The sequence below is a fragment of the Alosa alosa genome, chromosome 1 (assembly GCF_017589495.1).
Source record: "Alosa alosa isolate M-15738 ecotype Scorff River chromosome 1, AALO_Geno_1.1, whole genome shotgun sequence".
Taxonomy (NCBI): domain Eukaryota; kingdom Metazoa; phylum Chordata; class Actinopteri; order Clupeiformes; family Clupeidae; genus Alosa; species Alosa alosa.
The window spans coordinates 44,521,773-44,540,263 of record NC_063189.1 but is presented as its reverse complement, the minus strand read 5'-3'; the positions used below and the strand labels follow the sequence as shown (position 1 = coordinate 44,540,263).

At 41.3% G+C, this 18,491-nt stretch overlaps 2 protein-coding genes across 5 annotated transcripts; one reads left to right on the top strand and one right to left on the bottom strand.

Annotated features, from left to right (window-relative positions):
* Positions 1-4,448: 4,448 nt before the first annotated feature.
* LOC125297329 (lectin-like) lies at positions 4,449-9,298 on the bottom strand. 3 transcript variants are annotated; one of them, XM_048247661.1, is made up of 4 exons: positions 9,084-9,298; positions 5,391-5,550; positions 4,928-5,021; positions 4,449-4,834 (listed from the first exon to the last, which is right to left on the bottom strand). In XM_048247661.1, exons 3-4 carry the CDS (start codon positions 5,015-5,017, stop codon positions 4,568-4,570), a joined length of 357 nt encoding a protein of 118 aa, XP_048103618.1. In that variant the 5' UTR covers positions 5,018-5,021; positions 5,391-5,550; positions 9,084-9,298; the 3' UTR covers positions 4,449-4,567. The 3 variants fall into 3 exon arrangements, with proteins under 3 accessions (XP_048103618.1, XP_048103601.1, XP_048103609.1); XM_048247644.1 differs by lacking the exon at positions 9,084-9,298 and adding an exon at positions 8,506-8,583; XM_048247652.1 differs by lacking the exon at positions 9,084-9,298 and adding an exon at positions 8,485-8,563.
* On the top strand, positions 8,098-18,212 carry klhl18 (kelch-like family member 18). Of its 2 annotated transcripts, XM_048247610.1 has the most exons (11): positions 8,098-8,291; positions 8,423-8,573; positions 9,677-9,807; positions 9,937-10,077; positions 10,193-10,391; positions 13,692-13,852; positions 14,261-14,397; positions 14,526-14,748; positions 15,084-15,188; positions 15,286-15,397; positions 15,512-18,212. In XM_048247610.1, the coding sequence occupies exons 2-11, from the start codon at positions 8,439-8,441 to the stop codon at positions 15,896-15,898; spliced, it is 1,731 nt and encodes a 576-aa protein (XP_048103567.1). In that variant the 5' UTR covers positions 8,098-8,291; positions 8,423-8,438; the 3' UTR covers positions 15,899-18,212. The 2 variants fall into 2 exon arrangements, with proteins under 2 accessions (XP_048103567.1, XP_048103577.1); XM_048247620.1 differs by lacking the exon at positions 8,098-8,291 and having other exon boundaries at positions 8,317-8,573.
* Positions 18,213-18,491: the final 279 nt, after the last annotated feature.

Below are 18,491 nucleotides of genomic sequence, written 5' to 3'. Positions count from 1 at the left end.
ACTCTCTCATTCTAATGAGAAATGGAGGTTCAGTCTACAGCTAAGTACTGAGCCCAAATGGATTGAAAGGAAATACTGACAAGAAAGAGAGGGTTTTATAATGGAACATGTTCAAAGTTTCTTCAGGACAGAGAGGTCAAAATGGAGGCACTTCTGGAAACTAAGCTTAAGACACATTGAACAGATACTGAATGGTATCCATCAATTTAGGATTCAAACCGCATATGGTGAAATGAAAAGCCCAAGGGGCAGTCAAAAATACCTAAGATTTACAAGCCAAGTCCATAGAGATGAAGCTTTGCCCGGATATCTGGGCTAAAGCCACCCAATCTCTGCCAGCATAAAGCTGCCAATGAAAGGCAGAGAGAGAGAGAAAGACAGAGAGAGCACAGTACTCACAGGCTGGATGTGCTTCAGTGGATCGTCTGCTGTGGCTGTGGTTCCAGGTGAAGTGATGTTGGGCCAGAGACATCCCCATTTATAGGCCAAGGGCAGAGGAGGAGGCTGCAGGAGGAGGAGGAGAGGGACTAAGGAGCTCTTTCACGCCTGAATAGGTTCTGTGATGTACACGTTGATCTGCTAATTTGCTTGTGAAATTAGCTTAATTTACTCTTGCAGGAATTTAGAATTTAACAGGAATTTACGAGCAACGAACTCTTTCAAGTGTTAATGAGATCGGCCCTTTGAGTTTAATTTGTACCTTAAAACATACAATATTGAATGAACACTTGACCTTGTGATGAGTTAAATGAGCATTACCTGGTCTAAAACTAGTGAGCCAACTACCTACAAAGCATACAAAACCTCATTCAACTGCATAATGTAGCTAGTGGAAGAACAATAAGGGTGTTTCCCCATCTTCACGTGACATACACCATCAAAATGAACTGAAGTTGATTCCTTTTATGCATTCTTACTTTTATCTTCATGAACATCATAAAATAGAGATGATAATAAGATTTCCTTTTGCTAAATAAATTGTTTTTGTTGTCAGTGGTTTAGCATGTTTACACCAACTGATTATAAAAGTCCCTCTCGATTGATTAGGTAAAGTGATGTATTCTACATTATTAGATCATTACACATTGTTTCATGATTAAGTGAGCTATTTATGAGACTTCAGTGTGCCTTCTAGGCAGTGCAAAGAATCTTGACGAAAATCCATAGTAATTCTGTTTCTTACTGTCATACAGTTTTCTAAATAGGAATACACAAGATCCACTATGTTGCCAGATGTACGGCATACAAGCTTACACTAACATCACACACAGCAATGTGATGAAAGTGAATTTCAGTCATTTCGCACAATTATGCATATCTTGTCAAATACTGTGCCCACAGCTTCATTTACAATCCTTCAAGTGTCCATTTTAGACCAAGACCTTAGGCCTTAAATTAAATCAAGCAATCTTCTGAAATGTAATGTTCTAGTGGCATATGGTCAGTAATATATTAGATAGACTGAAGTCTGTAAAACTTACATAGACTGAAGTCTGTAAAAAGAGCCACGGATATTTGACATATCACATTTCATACAACCTCACCTGATGTGCTCCTGTATCTAGCCAATGCCATACACAGGGATGTAGAAAGTGCGGGGCCCTTTGCCCTCGCCAATCATTATACCAGTGGTTCTCAAAATGGGGTCCGCAACCCATAGCCAAGGGGTCCGGAAAATAATTTGCTTTAAAATTCATTGTAGATGTAGAGCTAGGCCCCAGCCGTGGCGCAACTGGCTGGGGCACCTTCACCGTACGCCGGCGACCCGGGTTCGATTCCCGCCCCGTGGTCCTTTCCAGATCCCACCCCGACTCTCTCCCACTCACTTCCTGTCATTCTCTACTATCCTGTCAATAAAAGGCCAAAAAAATATACTTAAAAAAAAAAAAAAATTCATTGCAGATGCAACCCTTTTCACACACACACCAAAACAAGCAAATTGCTCCCACCCACATGAACATTTTATTTGAATCACCTCACTCAGGTCACGAAGAACCATTATTCTGTTTAGCTTGGCTTATTGCTTGCTAGCTGATGAGCATGGAAAAATCTGTCAGTCCACATCATCAAGTGATGCAAAATCCAAAGCAAAAGCCCAAGTTACACACCTGCTAGAAAACACAAGATGGCAACCCTAGAACCCTAGAACCTGCTGTTCATAACCAACCCCCTGAATCTTTTGACAGAGTTGCTTACACTGAACCCAAAATGTAAATGCAACAGATTAGCTTTTCATGAGTTTAAATTGAGTTGAAAAGATGTAAGACTTTTCTCATTCAAGACCTCTTAAAATGTTGTCAGAAATATGTAGAGTCCCTGTTATAAGTCTGCTGTCATGGTACCTGTGCCCAAAAAGACCAAAATTAGCTGCTTGAACGACTACCGACGAGTAGCCTTAACTCCGGTGGTGATGAAAATATTTGAACGCATTATGCACCTACCTGTCCAGGGTAGTGAGCCTAGACTCCTTCCAGTTTGCATACAGGGCAAACAGGTCCGTTGAGGATGCTGTGTCCCTACAGCATGTACCCACTCTGTTCTACAGCACCCCAGGTAAAGATTCTTTTTAAAGATTATAGTTCTGCTTTTAACACAATTTTACCCACCAAACTTTTTAAACAACTTCAACAGATGAGTGTGCATGACTCTCTCTGTCATTGGATCCTGGACTTTCTGCTGCATAGGAAACAAGTGGTAAGAGTAAACCTCCAGGGTGAAATATATCAGCACTGGCGCCCCTCAGGGATGTGTCTTATCCCCCCTACTGTACTCACTGTACACTAATTGTTTATCACATACAGACTCTGTCAAGATGTATAAATTTGCAGATGACACAACATTGGTAGGGCTTATCTCTAAAGACGATGATGTGGCTTACAGAAACGAGGTCCTCTGGAATGGTGTTCCCACCACAATTTAGAAATAAATGTTTTAAAGACCAAAGAAATGGTAGTGGATTTTCGATAGTGTCCCAGCCCCTGACCATCAACGGGGTAGAGGTGGAACGGATGGGCAGCTTTAGGTTCTTAGGGACCATAGTCTCATCCTCAATGAAATGGGGAGACAACCTGAGCTGTATCATGAGCAAAGCCCACCAGAGGCTCTTTTTTCTCCGGCAGCTGAGAAATTTTGGGATGGCCTGCAAGGGGATGCTGCAATTCTATCGCGCCACTATTGAGAATATTCTCTCCTTCTCCATTACTGTCTGGTATGGAAATGCCACTGCTCAGAACAGGCTACAGACAGAATAGTTCACACGGTCGAGAAGATCATGGGTTGCAAACTCACCCCCTTATCAGAAATCTACAAGGTCCACATGCAACGCAAGGGCATGAAAATCCTGCTGGATGCAACTCATCCCGCCAACCACCTCCTTAAGATCCTCCCATCAGGTAGAAGGCTGAGGGCTATTAACACAAAGACCTCCCGCTTTTTAAATAGCACATACTGTAGTGTAATCAGACTTTTAAATAACTCTCCATCCTTGCACCAATACCTCATGGAAGTAGATCAAGCCAACATAGGTCTTGGATTGTGTGTTTTTGCTTTTTTTTAGCAATATGTTTTTAATTGTATTCATGCTATATGATACATTACTATACTGTATATTTCTTTTATTTAGTTCCATCATCATTCTGTGTACATTTGCACTTTTGGAAGTGAACTTAAAACCTGAACTTTAAGTAAACTTCCACTAAAATGTCACCTGCCACTTTCGACTCTTGCCTATGTAGGGACGAGCCATGAATGAATGTATCATGTATGTACTATGTCTGATGTCTATGTCTATGTCTTTGGCTTCTTATTTTTGTTTGGTGTCGTCTTGTCTGTTGTATTGTAGAGCACACTGCCGCAAATTTCTAACAACTTCTGTTGTATGGCAATTAAAGTCTTGAATCTTGGTCAAATCGATATCAGTGAGCATTTCACCTCTACATTCAGCTCATAGGCAACAGCTCTGTTGGACATTCCTGCAGTCAGCATGCCAGTTTCACGTTCCCCCAAACTTGTGAATTCAGTTGTATTATATGATAAAACTATGTTTTCGAGTGGCTTTTTAATGTGACTGTGTAATCATGTTTGATTTAGCATCTTTTGATATGGCACACGTCAGGTGCTAGATTATTTTACTAATCACTAACACAGATTTGAATAAAGGTGCACACAATTTAAAAGAAATAAACCTTTTGTGTGCATAATCTTTTACAATTATGGGGAATGGGAACAAAAACGAAAGCAATTATATTTTTGTTCAGTGTACAATTATTCATTTTGTACAACATTTTATTTTAATACTTTTAATTAAATTTTGTATTAATTTCTTTAAGCTCGTATGGGTGATCATGTTTCACCTCCATAAAGACAATGAGTGTTTTGTATGATGACAATCATAATTTCATGGCCATGGTTTTGTTGTCAGGGAATTGAAGAAGTAAACTGAGACAAAATGCATTTTTATTTTGCTCTTTATTCAACTTCAATTTGTCAACCAACCAACCCTTCGTCATACCACCCCCAGCTAGAGGCAGGGCGGCTGTGCAGCAGAGATGGAGGAATGCCCTTAGCTTCACTTCATCCCCCTGGACTGGGAGGAGTTCCACACCTCTTCACCGTCCTTCTCGATCACCAGGTTGCCATCGTCGTGCAGGTGCAAACGACACATCTTAAAGCCATCCGTCCTGTGGGTGCCGGTGTGCCAGATGGCTTTGTCGTCGCGCTTGTACATAACAAAGTTACAGTCGTCCTGCATGCAGAGGCGGTAGGCGTCGCGCTGGCCGGCTGTGTCCGACGACCACATTGGTTTCCAGCCAAAGATCACCCAGTTACCATCCTCCTGCATGATGATGAGAAGGAGAACACTTTTTAAGAGGAGCAATAACTTACGCATACACAGGAGTGAAAAATGTGTTGGAGCTGGGCGAAGTACCTGAAAGACTGCCTTGTACTCCCTGTTGTTGGACCAAAGGAAGTCTCCCTTGCGGAGCTCATCATACTTGGACATGTAGTTCCTGCTCATGGTTCTGCCAAAGAAATAAAATATGCCAGTGTAAACAGAAAGCTCAGAACTGCTCTTGTGTATTCAACTTCAATTACTGTAAAACACAATAAGCCCTTGTCATGAGGAAAAATATATTATATTATTAATAATATTTTTAAACTGTTAAAGGGTGGGATGCAGGTCTGGCGAATAATTATCACATGCATGCAGCTCCTCAACCAACTCTTTTTACAGAATTAAAAAAAGTTCTCATATTTCAGCCCTAAGTGTTCATTTTACCACTGTTCCACTGCTCTGCAGAATATCTATCTTATAGAGAAAGAGACTGACTACCATCTTACCTCAAAATGTTTGAAGTTAAAATAATGGCATTCTTCTCATGCATACTCACAGGCTGGGCGTGCTTCAGTGGATCAGACTGACGAGGCAGATGCTGTGGGTGAAGTGATGCTGGTGTGGAGACCTCCCATTTTATAAAGCCTGAGGTGAGGAGGAGGAGGAGGGGGTCCGGTTGTGATGGTAAGAGGTGCGGACAAGGAACAGAGGAAGCACTGTGTGGTGTTGAGAACAGAAACTTAAAAGATAACACTGTTTCATGTGTGCTGAATGTTTGTGAAATAATTGGATAGAAACCCACTCATGTGGATCTGAAAGGATGGTTTACAGGGAAAATACCAGACATCAAGAAAATAGAGGGCCCTGTGATTGGGTAAAAGGAGTGTCTAAATGTGGACAGGGCCACATGGCCTCATGACTGCAACTAATCTGACAACTCAGCATCTCTCACATAAGGGCTTACGCCCAGATGGAGAAGGCATTCAAGCATTTGAAATTGATTTACATTATGATGAAAAGCACATACTCTAATATGGCTTTGAAACGACCATATGTTGAGCAGTCATAGTAGCTTTATTAAGTTTGTCTTTAACTTTTCTGCCAGCACGGTGCCTTCAGAAGTCATTTTGGGTAATTGAATGAGCAGATGTGATGAAAAGTTACTGTTTTTATCAATCCCCATCTGGTCAACTATCTCCACAAGCTCAACCTGTGAATAACTAGGCATTTATTTCCAATTAAAAACCTTTGCACAAAAGATTTCTTTTAGAGACAACTAGTATAAACATTTTCAGGGCCAACTATGCTCGAGATTAAATAAAGGTGCTAATTAAATAAGGCTGGAATGCAGTACTTTAAAATAGCAATGGTTTAAACTAGACACACAAAGAATATGAAATATCAGATTATGCACATGATTTAAGACAGCTATTGACGTTGGGTCAATAAGGTTTGTGATACAGACACACAATGTATGAACTCAATATGAATGATGAACTCTATCTTCCTCTTAGCTCTTACTGTGCTATTGCACAATAACATGCTTTTGTTATATATATTATTGGCAATCAAGTTTTTTTATATTATTTGTACAGTAATTATTATTTGTGCACTGGTAATCATTGTTATATGGTGATGACTTTCTACACTATCTCTATATCTCTATACACAGTATACTAATGCTCTTCCACAACAATCAAACAAAACTGTGGAGATTTTCTTCTTAGGCCTACTAGTATTCCTCACATACAAGATGCACATTACTTTTTGGTATTTTATACAGATTTTGGGTAGCTGATCCCCAAAATCACCTTAAATGTTCTGCATCACTGTTTGTGATAATCTTTTTTTACGATTTCCCTTTTTTACTCTGATCTTCCTGTGCAACATGAGAGCAACAAAACAAATATGTTGCAAAACATTTAATGTCAGATGAACTACAGGTGCATCTAAAAAAAATTGAATACAATGAAAAAGTTTATTTTTTTCCATAACTTGTTTCAAGAAGTGAAACTTTCATGTAATCTAGATTCATTACACATGAAGTAAAATATATAAACCTTTTTTGTTTTAATTATTTTAATCTTGATGATAACGTTTACAGCTCATGGAAATCAAAAAGTCAGTATCTCAGAATATTAGAATAAAGACTTTCTAATATAGAAATGATGACCTGAGAAGAGCTCTAATCTGCTAATTAGGTCAAAACACTGGCAGTTAATCTCAGTCTGGACAGGACAATGGACTTTTCCACGATCTCAATTTTTTGCAATGCACCTGTACTACGATGTGAATTATGCAATATAAATTCCAGCAAGGTTATTTCAATGTTCCTCCCTATTCCTACTAATAAAGCAAATATTTCTTTCCCCCCAAGAAGCAAATCTCCTGCACAAATGTAACATGTTAGCTAGTTGTTTCTTTTACCTTTTGAAAAAGCAATGCCCATATTTGTTTGAATTCACATTTACTAGGCCTATGGTGCACAAACCATATTAATTCACTATTAAGTTTAGGCTATAGTTAATTGACTTTAAAGCACTATTGCTTGTTTATAAATCAGTAAATGGAGCAGGACCTAAATACCTATCAGACATGCTTCAGCACTACACACTTTCTCGTCCTCTCAGGTCCCAGGTGAAAAACCTGTTAGTAAAACCTACTGTTAGAACTAAACATGGTGAAGCAGCTTTTAGCTGCTATATGGCTCAGCTCTGGAACCATCTTTCGGATGACATGAAAAAGTCCCCAACTGTAGCCAGTTTTAAATCTAGACTTAAGAACAAACTGTTCTCAAATGCTTTCTGCTAACTGCACCGAGTTACAAATTTTGAATCTGCCTTGATAATTATTCTACCTTGTCTTTTATTATTTGCCTTTGTTTTTGTTACTAATTATTCTTTATTTTTAAATTATTTTACCTTGTGTTTTATGTTTTCTTTTTATTATGATCTTTACCTTTTGAACTATTCTTTGACTATATTGCCCTTCTATGCTTTTATTTGTTATTATTGTTTTGTTTTGTTTATGTAAAGCACATTGAATGACCTCTGTATGAAATGTGCCATCTAAACTTAATTGACTTGACTATAGTGCACTATCTATGTAGTGAAAGTTAGTTTGTTTTATTTTTCATTGATTGGGAGATTAGGCTATGGTAGGCCTATGGCGTGTTCTATGACTATGACATTGTAGCCTATCCTGAATACATTAGGCCTAACACGTTACTTTCCCAAACATGGCTGTTACAGATGTGACCACATTCTATTCAAGTAATCCTCGAACACAAGTCTAATCGTTAATCCTGACTACTCTGCTCGGTCAGTCATGTCATACAGAAAGATGGAACATAGAATGACAAGGATTAATGGATTCAACGACGATGCAGTGACCGCTAAGGTTAAATCTTTGTAGGTATCACTGATGAACACCTGTAGGCCTACACACGTTCTTCTTGGTAAGAAACTAGTATAGACAGTTAAACAAACTGACTGCAGTGCAGAAAGTTCAGCTGCAGTCGGGACCAGAGTGACTACGGTGACCCGCGAAGCTCACGCTACCCTATCTTTTTGCGTTTCTATATTTCAGTCTTTCCTTTTCCTCAATGACGATGGGTGACATGACATTCGAAGAACTGGAAGATTTAGTACATTTTTCAGTCCACGATTTACCAGGTCGCGGGTATGCAGTCATGGAAGAAATCCGACGGCAAGGGAAACTCTGTGATGTGACCCTGAAGGTAAAGAAATTCCACCACGCACCCTGTGCAGCTAAATGTCAGCTGGCTAGCTGCTCTAGCTAGCTGAGCTCTTGCTACCACTAGCCATGAGTGCTTGTTGCTTGGGAGAGGTTGAAAGAAAGAGGGAGTGTTGAAATGGCAAGTCAAGTTAGATTTCCCTGTTGGATTAACGTTAAAAACAATGAACGTTGTATGACTTTACTCTGAAAAGAGTCATTGTAATAATATGTCTGACCGAACAATAATTTCACGAGGTTTTGAATGCTTGTTGAGGCAAAGGTTTGATTTTCTGCCATGAAATGTATAGTTCAGGCTAATATAAGTAACTAACAATAAATTAACAGGGATCAGTCCTGCCAGCACCCATGAACGTCCATATCAGGAAGAACTAAAAGCGAGGTATAAGCAGGTGCCAATGTATTGATCCCTTTTAGCTAACACAGAACACGTTCACTTGGCTAGCCAGCTAGCCTGAGGGACCGAACAATTTTGTCAGAAACAGGATCTCACCATGCTAGTCTGATGGCAGAATTGTTACCTCTGCTCTGCTATCATACATTTTAACTATTATTTTTAGCCATCTCCGTTTTGTCCGAATCGATGACGGTAGTTGTACTGTTAAGACAAAGTGGATAGGAGACAGCAATGCACCGGACAAGTGAGTTAGAAACAGTCTGTCTCATTTCGATATTAAACCACAGTGTGACGTCGGCGTTTGTGCCCTTGCCATGCCGGTGTAGTCACTTCTTTGTATTAAGCAGCATTATGATTATCTGCAGATTAAACACTGAGAGCTTGTCTGTTGTGGCCTGCTGTTGCTGTGTCTTTGTTGTTGCTGCGGTTGCATAATCCTCTTCCAGTCCTTCCCTCTCACATACACCCCTGCCCATTTTGCTCCACTGCCCTACATTGTCATGATATGATTTGTTGTTGTGATTAGTTTTCACCTTGACATTACACATTCTGTGCTTACAGTAGCGTGCAGTGCTTATTTTGAAAAGAAGTGAATGGCACACTGGTGAAAGCTGACCTATGTTCTCTTCGTTTTGCGTTAATGTTGTTGACAAAAGTGTAAATAATATCAACTGTAATATTATTTACAGGTTGGTGAACACAAATTCAGCGCTCACAGGATAGTCCTGGCAGCTTCCATTCCATACTTCCACGCCATGTTCACCAATGACATGGTGGAATGTAAACAGGATGAGATTGTCATGCAGGGAATGGATCCTAGGTAGGCCTCCTAATCCTCACATTCCACACATAAATTAATGTTGGACCTGCTTTGCTGATGCAAGTATATCACTGAGTTGTGTATCGTGCTCTCCAAGGTTTCTCTTATCTCCTCTGTCTCTCTTCCCAGTGCTCTTGAAGCTCTGATAAATTTTGCTTACAATGGCCATGTGGCAATAGACCAGCAGAACGTCCAGGCCCTCTTAATAGGGGCCAGTTTCCTACAGCTGCAGAATGTCAAGGATGCCTGTTGCTCTTTCCTTCAGGAGAGGTACACAGTATTCCCACAGCTCTTTTTTTATTTTCTGAGCACACAGCGAGGTTTAGGATTATGGTCTTCCTGATGTTGTGGGACTGTGATGATGAGACTGGCTTTTCCTTCGCAGATTGCACCCAAAAAACTGTTTGGGTGTGCGTCAGTTCGCAGAGACCATGATGTGCACCACGCTTTACGACGCTGCCAACAGCTTTGTGCACCAGCACTTTGTGGAGGTGTCCATGTCAGAGGAGTTCCTGGGGCTCCGGCTGGAAGAGGTGCTGGAGCTGGTGGGCTGTGACGAGCTCAATGTCAAAGCAGAGGAGCAGGTCAGTGCCACTGACAGTCTCTCCACTGGCACATACCAGTACAGAGGTTCTCATACTCACTACGCAGCAGTCTACCAAGCCACTTTGTTTTTATTCAGTAGAATGGCAAGCAGACGTTGTATTGTGTCAAATAAATTGCACATTTATATGTATGCAGCCCTTGCCGCTAAATATAATAATAATAATAATAATAATAATAATAATAATAATGATGGAAAAAACATATGGCATGCTGTCCTGATAAAGCAGATCTGACATTCCTGAGCACCGTGAATGATCTAGGGCAGGGGTCACCAAATGGCGGACCACGGTCCGAGTCCGGACCCTGACGTGATCCTATCCGGACCCGGACCATAATAGACTAATTTAGATTTTCAAGTAAGATTTCAAAGCTGGGCTAAATGTTTCGCTGGTTAGGATAACAGCATTTACTTCAGGAGCTTGGAACCATCATTTCGCTTGCTGCTACTCAGGCAGTGAAATCTGTGAATTCTGATAAAGTCGAGCCAGTGAGTAAAGTAGCCTACTATGGGGAAGAGACTCACTGATAGCCTGAAACGAGCAAGGACAGGAGACGAGAAACAATCAGATGGATATCTTAACGATAAGTAAGTTATTTGCAAATCATCGATTGCTCAAAGAGGAGAAAGCTAGACGGCGAGAACAGAGCTTTATATAACGATACGGGGGCAATACCACGCAAAACTGTCACGTCCGTAACGCTGGATGTGACAGTTTTGCGCGGAATTGCCCTGGACCTCTTCTACATATTCTGAGACAGGCAATTTTTAAAAGCACCAATTTGAAGCACCTCTACTAGACAAAGCATATATTTTGAGCAAGCATAGGGTAGGCTAGGCCTACCCATTCAACAGTGAACTGAGACCACAGAATATTTTACGATTTAAGAAGGCAATATGATTGATCCACCACAATCTAGTTAAGCCTACATGTATTCACTGCCCAACAACGTGATGTTCCTGGGTTTCCAGGATTTCGGGTCAACATAAAAAAAATAAAAAATAAAAATAAAATGAATCTTGCTGATCAATGGGTTCAAGGAACCAGCTGTGGAATATCCATCCTTGTCTCAGCTCAAATTTTCTCAAAGTTCACGTTAAGATCTTAAAAATAGCCAAGGCTACTCAGTTTTTCTCCCCAATTACTTTTATCTTGCCTTATTTCTTCTATGTTGCCTATAGGCTACTTATTTTATTTCACATTATACATTACATATATATATATATATATATATACAGCGGGGAAAATAAATATTGAACATGTCGACATTTTTTTCATTAAGGATACTTCCAGTGAGGCTATTTGCATGACATTTTCACCAGACATTAGTATTAACTTAGGTAATCCACACATATAAAAAAATCCAAACATTAATTTTCATAAGTAGAGTTATGAGTAAAGAAAGTGTAATGCCACAGGAAAAAAGTATTGAACACGCCTACTGAAATTTTTTAAATACTTTGTGGAAAACCCTTTATTTGTAATGAGAGCTTGAAGGCATTTCCTCTATGACTAAACTAATCAGTCGCAGTATTCAGGTGTGATTTTGGCCCATCCTTTTAAACAGATAGTCTTTTAATATTGAAGATTCCAGGGGTCCCTCTTGTAAATCCTGATCTTTAGGTAACTTCCAAAACTGTTCAATTGGATTTAAGTCAGGGCCTGAATTTCCTTTCTCTGAAACCAATTGAGAGTTTCCTTTGCTGAATTCTTTGGATCATTGTCCTGCTGGAAGGTCTAGCCATGTCTCATCCTCATTGTTCTGGTGGATGGCAAGATTCTCCCAGAAAAAATGGCTCCATTCATCATTTCTGAAGTATGAAGTCTGCCAGTACCATGAGATGAAAAACAGCCCCACACCGTGATGCCTCCACCTCCAAACTTCATTGTTGGTATGGTATTTTTAGGGTGATGCACAGTGCCATTTCTCCTCCAAATATGGTGTGTAGTATGACATCCAAAGAGTTAAATTTTGCTCTCACCTGACCAGAATACATTATCTTAGTATTTCCAGCTTGTCCAAATGTTGTGTAGCAAACTTTCAATGAGCTTCGACATGTTTTTCTTCAGTAATAGAGTCATGTGGGGTGAGCGTGCATAGAGGCCATGGCGGTGGAGTGCATTACCTATGATTTTCTCTGTAACAATTGAACCTGCTGCCTCCAAATCTTTCTGGAGTGGTCCTTGGCTCTTAGGCTACACTTCTGACTATCCTTCTGACTTCCTGGTCAGAAATCTTGTGAGGAGATCCTGTGCATGGCCGATTGATGATGCAGTGATGTTCCTTCCACTTGCAGATAATGGCTCCAATACTGCCTACTGGATGATTCTGAAGTTACCTGTAACCAGTTCCATTGATATGTTTTGCAACAATAATGTTGTAAAGGTCTTGGAAGAGCTCTTTGCTTTTACCCATCATGACATGTTTCTTGTGTGACAACTTGGTAACGAAAAACCTTTTTATAGCTCATCAATATGTACTAACCCAGCTTACATTAATTTGCACAGATAGGAGGGATAATTACTCTCTAACTATGTATAGATTCCAGCTTGTTCCTTGCCATTCCTTGCCTTTGTGTACTGTTTTTTCTTAGTGTGTTCAATACTTTTTCCCTGTGCTATTCCACTTTTTTTACTCCTAACTCTACTTAGGGACATTAATGTTTGGATTTTTTAATATGTGTGGATTACCTAAGTTAATACTAATGTCTGTAGAAAATGTTATGCGAATAGCCTCTCTGGAAGTATACTTACTGAAAAAAAATGTTGACGTGTTCAGTACTTATTTTATCCGCTGTATATACACACACATACATAGCCTAAACACGCACGTTAAACATTATGATGCTCCGGACCTTTGCTTGAGGAAATTTTCCGTAACTGGACCTCGCTGAAGATTAATTGAATACCCCTGCTCTAGGGCTTTGGGGAGAGTGGAAAGAGTGATCCCCGGCCACAATACACCCCACCTATTTATTTTTTTAAATCAGTCTGGACACAGAATGTGCATCTCAGGGTGGAGAAGGGGACTCAATCAGGTCTTTGCTTTGCCCTAAAGCTGCGTATGAACTCTCAAAGCCCTCTCGCCAGCTGCAATATTCTGCCTGAGCTTTCTCGGGCTTGCGGCCCAGCTCAGAGTGAAGCCCTAGGCAGCCGGTGTAATTTCCTGGATACTAGGGCCATGTGGCTTTAAAGCCTGCAGTGAGTTCAGCAGTGGGCCTCACCCTCTTGCTGACGGCTGAGACTGTGTCTGTGCTGTCGCCTCCCTGTGTCCTTCAGGTGTTCGAGGCAGTACTGGCGTGGGTGCGGCACGACAGGGAGGACAGAGAGGCTTATCTCCCGGAGTTGCTGGCCAGGACGCGCCTGCCCCTGTGCCGGCCCCAGTTCCTGGCCGACCGCGTGCAACAGGATGAACTGGTCCGCTGCTGTCACAAGTGCAGGTACGGCTTTTTGTAGAGCTGCGCGTTGTGTACAGTATGTGTGTGTATGTATATATGAGGAGAACATGGTCTGTGTACTATCTGTTTTTTTTATTTGTATATTTGAACTAATGGTCACTGTTTTTACTGTTGTCTTAAGAGGTAACCTAAATAACAGTGGTTCATGATGTAATGGCCTTCTAAAGCTTCTCAAATGTGTGGTGGCCATGCTCAACAATTGGTCAAAAGCAGTATGCTGTCTAGTAGAACATTGCACTTTTTTTTTTAATGTGTTTGCACTTTTTTTTCAGCTGCATTAACAGATGTTAAGCTATGTTGTAGTAAAATTGCTCCTTGAATACAGCTGACTACTTGCGTCCTGTACATTGTTGGTGGGTTGTGTTCAATGATTTTTCTTTCTCCTGACAGAGACCTAGTAGACGAAGCTAAAGATTATCACCTCATGCCCGAGCGTCGCCCACACCTCCCAGCCTTTAAGACCCGACAGCGATGCTGCACGTCCATCGCTGGGCTCATATATGCAGTGGGAGGGCTCAACAGCGCAGGTGCTACTCCTGCTGCTCCTCCTTCTCTCATTGCTTCCTTTCGTAACTGGCTCTCCAGATCTTTCTCTCAAAGCTGTAAGTCCCGGCAGCTGAGGCTGTTTGACTCACATGTGCTTTTCCACGTTTAGGAGACTCGTTAAATGTGGTTGAGATGTTTGACCCAATCGGAAACTGTTGGGGGCGCTGCCAGCCAATGGCCACAGCCCGAAGTCGAGTTGGAGTGGCTGTTGTAAATGGGCTGCTTTATGCCATTGGTGGATACGACGGCCAGTCACGGCTCAGCACAGTAGAAGTCTACAACCCAGAGACCGACACGTGGAGCCGAGTGTCTAGTATGAATAGTCAACGCAGGTGAGGATTTATGATTGTACGCAAATTCATATTTGCAACTATGTGCTATTTTTACCATTTGTTTAAAACCAAACAAAGCAGTTCAGCAACATTTAGAACATAGAAACATTTCTACAACAGCATGAGTTTTCACATTCACACACTTAAAAGCATACAAAAGTGATGTGAGATGATATGGGTATACATTTTTTTCAGATTTAGAAGTGGGTAATAGTTTCTTACAAGGGTTTTGTAGAAGGGCTAATAGTTATAGAGATATTCTCATTGGTACAGTTACAAATATGTGCTCCTTTGCTCACAAATCAGCTGTCTGTCTCTTGTTTGTCTGTCTGCAGTGCAATGGGAACAGTTGTGGTAGATGGACACATATATGTTTGTGGAGGCTATGATGGCAAATCCTCGTTAAATTCTGTAGAATGCTATGCACCTGAGAGTGACCGGTGAGTACTGCTACAGTTATTTATATTCCATTTCCTCAAACCAATCATATTTTAACCTATGAAAAATGAAATGGCTATTGCATGATCTTTCCCCCAGGTGGACACTGGTGACCGAGATGAGCGCGAGTCGCAGTGCTGCTGGAGTGACTGTTTTTGATGGGAGGATATTCGTATCTGGTGGCCATGATGGCCTACAGATCTTCAACACGGTCAGTGTCAATGCCACCTCACAGGTTTAGCAACCTTCAACAAAAGTGCTATTGTCTCTGTGTCAGTTCTGTGTTGAAAGTGCTGACAGTGTACATGCGCCTCTCCTCCACCAGGTGGAGTACTACAACCAGCACACAGCCCTGTGGCACCCTGTGGCGGCCATGATGAACAAACGATGTCGGCACGGCGCGGCGGCCCTGGGCAGCCAGCTCTACGTGGTGGGGGGCTACGACGGCTCCGGCTTCCTGATGGGAGCGGAGGTGTACAGCTCGGTGGCGGACCAGTGGAGTCATCTGGTGCCCATGAACACGCGCCGCAGCCGCGTCTCGCTGGTGGCCAACTGCGGCCGGCTCTACGCCGTGGGCGGCTACGACGGCCAGTCCAACCTGAACTCGGTGGAGATGTACGACCCCGAGACCAACCGCTGGACGTTCATGGCGCCCATGGTGTGCCACGAGGGCGGGGTGGGGGTCGGCTGTATACCTCTCAAGCCTGCTTAGCCCCGTCAAGTACCAATTCTCACCTACAATTTGTATCGTTTTTGTTTTATCATTAATTTTCTTTTTTTTTTTTTCTAATGGGTGATAGGACTTCCAAAAATGCATTCATGATTCATGTTTTGCATCTTAGGTACTACACTCTCGAGGCTTTACAACTGACTGTATAAGCCTGGCAAACTCACTGAGCCTCAGCCAGGAGAGCCCAGTGGCAACGTCCTGATGGGATCTTTCACAGAACATACACTTGTACATGTTTTTAACCAGGACGTGGTACGCTTTCAGTGGGAAAGCATTTCATTATTTGTGTCCCTCCCGAGAGGGTCTCTTTGAAGAGAGAACAGAAGAGGAGAGATGAAGGGAGAAGTGGAAAGAAGGGCCTATATTTGATTAGACTAAACCAGTGAGCGGGAGAGAGGGCTTTTGACTAGACTAAACCAGTGAGCGGGAGAGAGGGGTTTTGACTAGACTAAACCAGTGAGCGGGAGAGAGGGGTTTTGACTAGACTAAACCAGTGAGCGGGCGAGAGGGGTTTTGACTAGACTAAACCAGTGAGCGGGAGAGAGGGGTTTTGACTAGACTAAACCAGTGAGAGGGAGAGAGGGGTTTTGGGAGAGACAGGAGTCTGAGAATGTATATGGTCTAGTGGCTTGACAGTTGTCCACAATATCACGGGCATGTGAATTTGACACATTCGACATTCATAAGACGTGTAGGTGAGAGATCCCGGGCATTCCATAATGATTATCTACAGTGAACATTCAAAGCTGCTTAGCGTAGGCCAACCTGTCCACTGTGCCCTTAGCCAGAAACGGATCCTCACGTACTCTGTTTCAGTGAACACACTGTGTGTGTGTTTTTGTGTGTATGTGTGTGTCAGTGTGTGTGTGTCAGTGTGTCAGAGAGTGAGTGAGTGAATGTGTTTGTTTGTGTCTACCTATCCTGTATTTTTGTGAGTGGGAGAATGGGCGCTTAACTGGAAGCTTAATTGTGTTTTTAATAGGGAAGAGTAAAACCACTGAGGGTTGCTTTCATGCAAATCTATTATTTATTGTTGGGAGATCTGGATCATGTTTCAACGGTGTACAATCACCACAGTGACAGTCATGACAGTGTTCAATAACTTGTGTTATTGATATATCATTGGTGGTCTCATATCAATGCTATGGGACTGAATGCAGAAGTCAACCTATAAGAAAATGAGAAACAGTTGTCACGTCCACTTTACGTGCCATGTTCAAACTGTTGAAATATTTTTGGGGAAATGATGAGTCCACCACTGATATAAAATATTAATCATGAGTCATTTGCCCTGTTCATTAGTCGTGAAAAAAAATCTATGACGGCCTTTCCACATCTCCTCTTCCACAGCAAGGGCCAATTCTAAATCCAGTATTGCGACCTGAAAGAAAGGTTTGCATGTCTCAAATGATTTACCTCACATGCGTTTGTTTGTCAGATGGTATGAGGGCTTAATGGATTCACTTGATACCAAAAAGAAGAGGAGTGTGGAGCAAGCCTGATGAGCTATTCTTGAAACATTACTGAACAGGCTGGGAGTGTTTCATATAACTTGTGCTTATAGTTGTGGCTCAAAGCGAGAGTTTTGAGAGCAACTGAATGAATGAAAACTGCTCTGCTTCCTAGATTCATTCCCCATACATTTTCTTTCTATACATTTTCTTGAGAGGAACAGCAACATGAAATTGTGGGATAATGTACTGTGAATTTTGAATACAGATAATTTTTTGCCATCTGTGTTTTTTTCTGCTGATATTATTGTAAGATGTTTTTTTTTGTATTAACTTCCAGTCCTGGCGTAGTATTTGTACTACCCTAGGTTTTTGGTACTGGACCATAGATTTTATTTATTATTTGTTGTACTTTTCTTTATATGGTTTTGCACATAATGGTTTGAAAAAAGTAACTCTTTCATATTTTAATATTGCTTATAATTATTGCTTTTTCTAATCTTGAGGACTGTCTTGATCAGTGGACTTGGTGATTCTCACCTTTCACTTCTTTCTTTCTTACATCCGTCATGTTGTCTTAAGCTACCTCTGTTCTGAGATGGGAGGTCATGTTCGGGGAAATTTGCCTGCTAAAATCAAAACCGAAATTCCTCAGCCAGGTTTTACTGACACAATTAAGGCATCTTTCCTTGACGTCTGTTCTTAAATCATGGTGTGTTGAAGGAAAATTAAAATGTCACATTTTGTTCTCGGTTCCTCTACACTCAGATGGACTGTGCGTCATGTACAAAAAAAAAAGAAAGAAAATGCCTTGTCAAAAAATAATAAACTAAATAGTTAATGTTTTTTGCCTATATCTTTCTCTGCAGTTGATAGTTTAGTAGATTCACACCTACTTCTAAAGTGCTGAATCAGAGAATTTGGATAATTTGGGATAATTTGGATCCCGCCCTTCAACATAATTATGGCCCTGGCGGCCCACTGTGGGCATATGCAGGTATTTTCAAGAGCCGCTTCAGGAGAAACGCTCACATTCATCCCTGACACTACACTGACACCATGAGAGGAGCCTTGCCACTGCCTTTGATGATCGCTTTGGTCTTTATACTTACACAGTGTGCTCA

Coding starts and splice junctions, on each gene's coding strand:
- klhl18 (XM_048247610.1), top strand. CDS start 8,439: ATGACGATGGGTGACATGACATTCGAAGAACTGGAAGATTTAGTACAT. Junction 9,808..9,936: donor ATGCAGGGAATGGATCCTAG/GTAGGCCTCCTA, acceptor CTCTCTTCCCAG/TGCTCTTGAAGCTCTGATAA. Junction 14,749..15,083: donor AGTATGAATAGTCAACGCAG/GTGAGGATTTAT, acceptor GTCTGTCTGCAG/TGCAATGGGAACAGTTGTGG.
- LOC125297329 (XM_048247661.1), bottom strand. CDS start 5,017: ATGAGCAGGAACTACATGTCCAAGTATGATGAGCTCCGCAAGGGAGAC. Junction 4,835..4,927: donor AGTACAAGGCAGTCTTTCAG/GTACTTCGCCCA, acceptor ATCATCATGCAG/GAGGATGGTAACTGGGTGAT.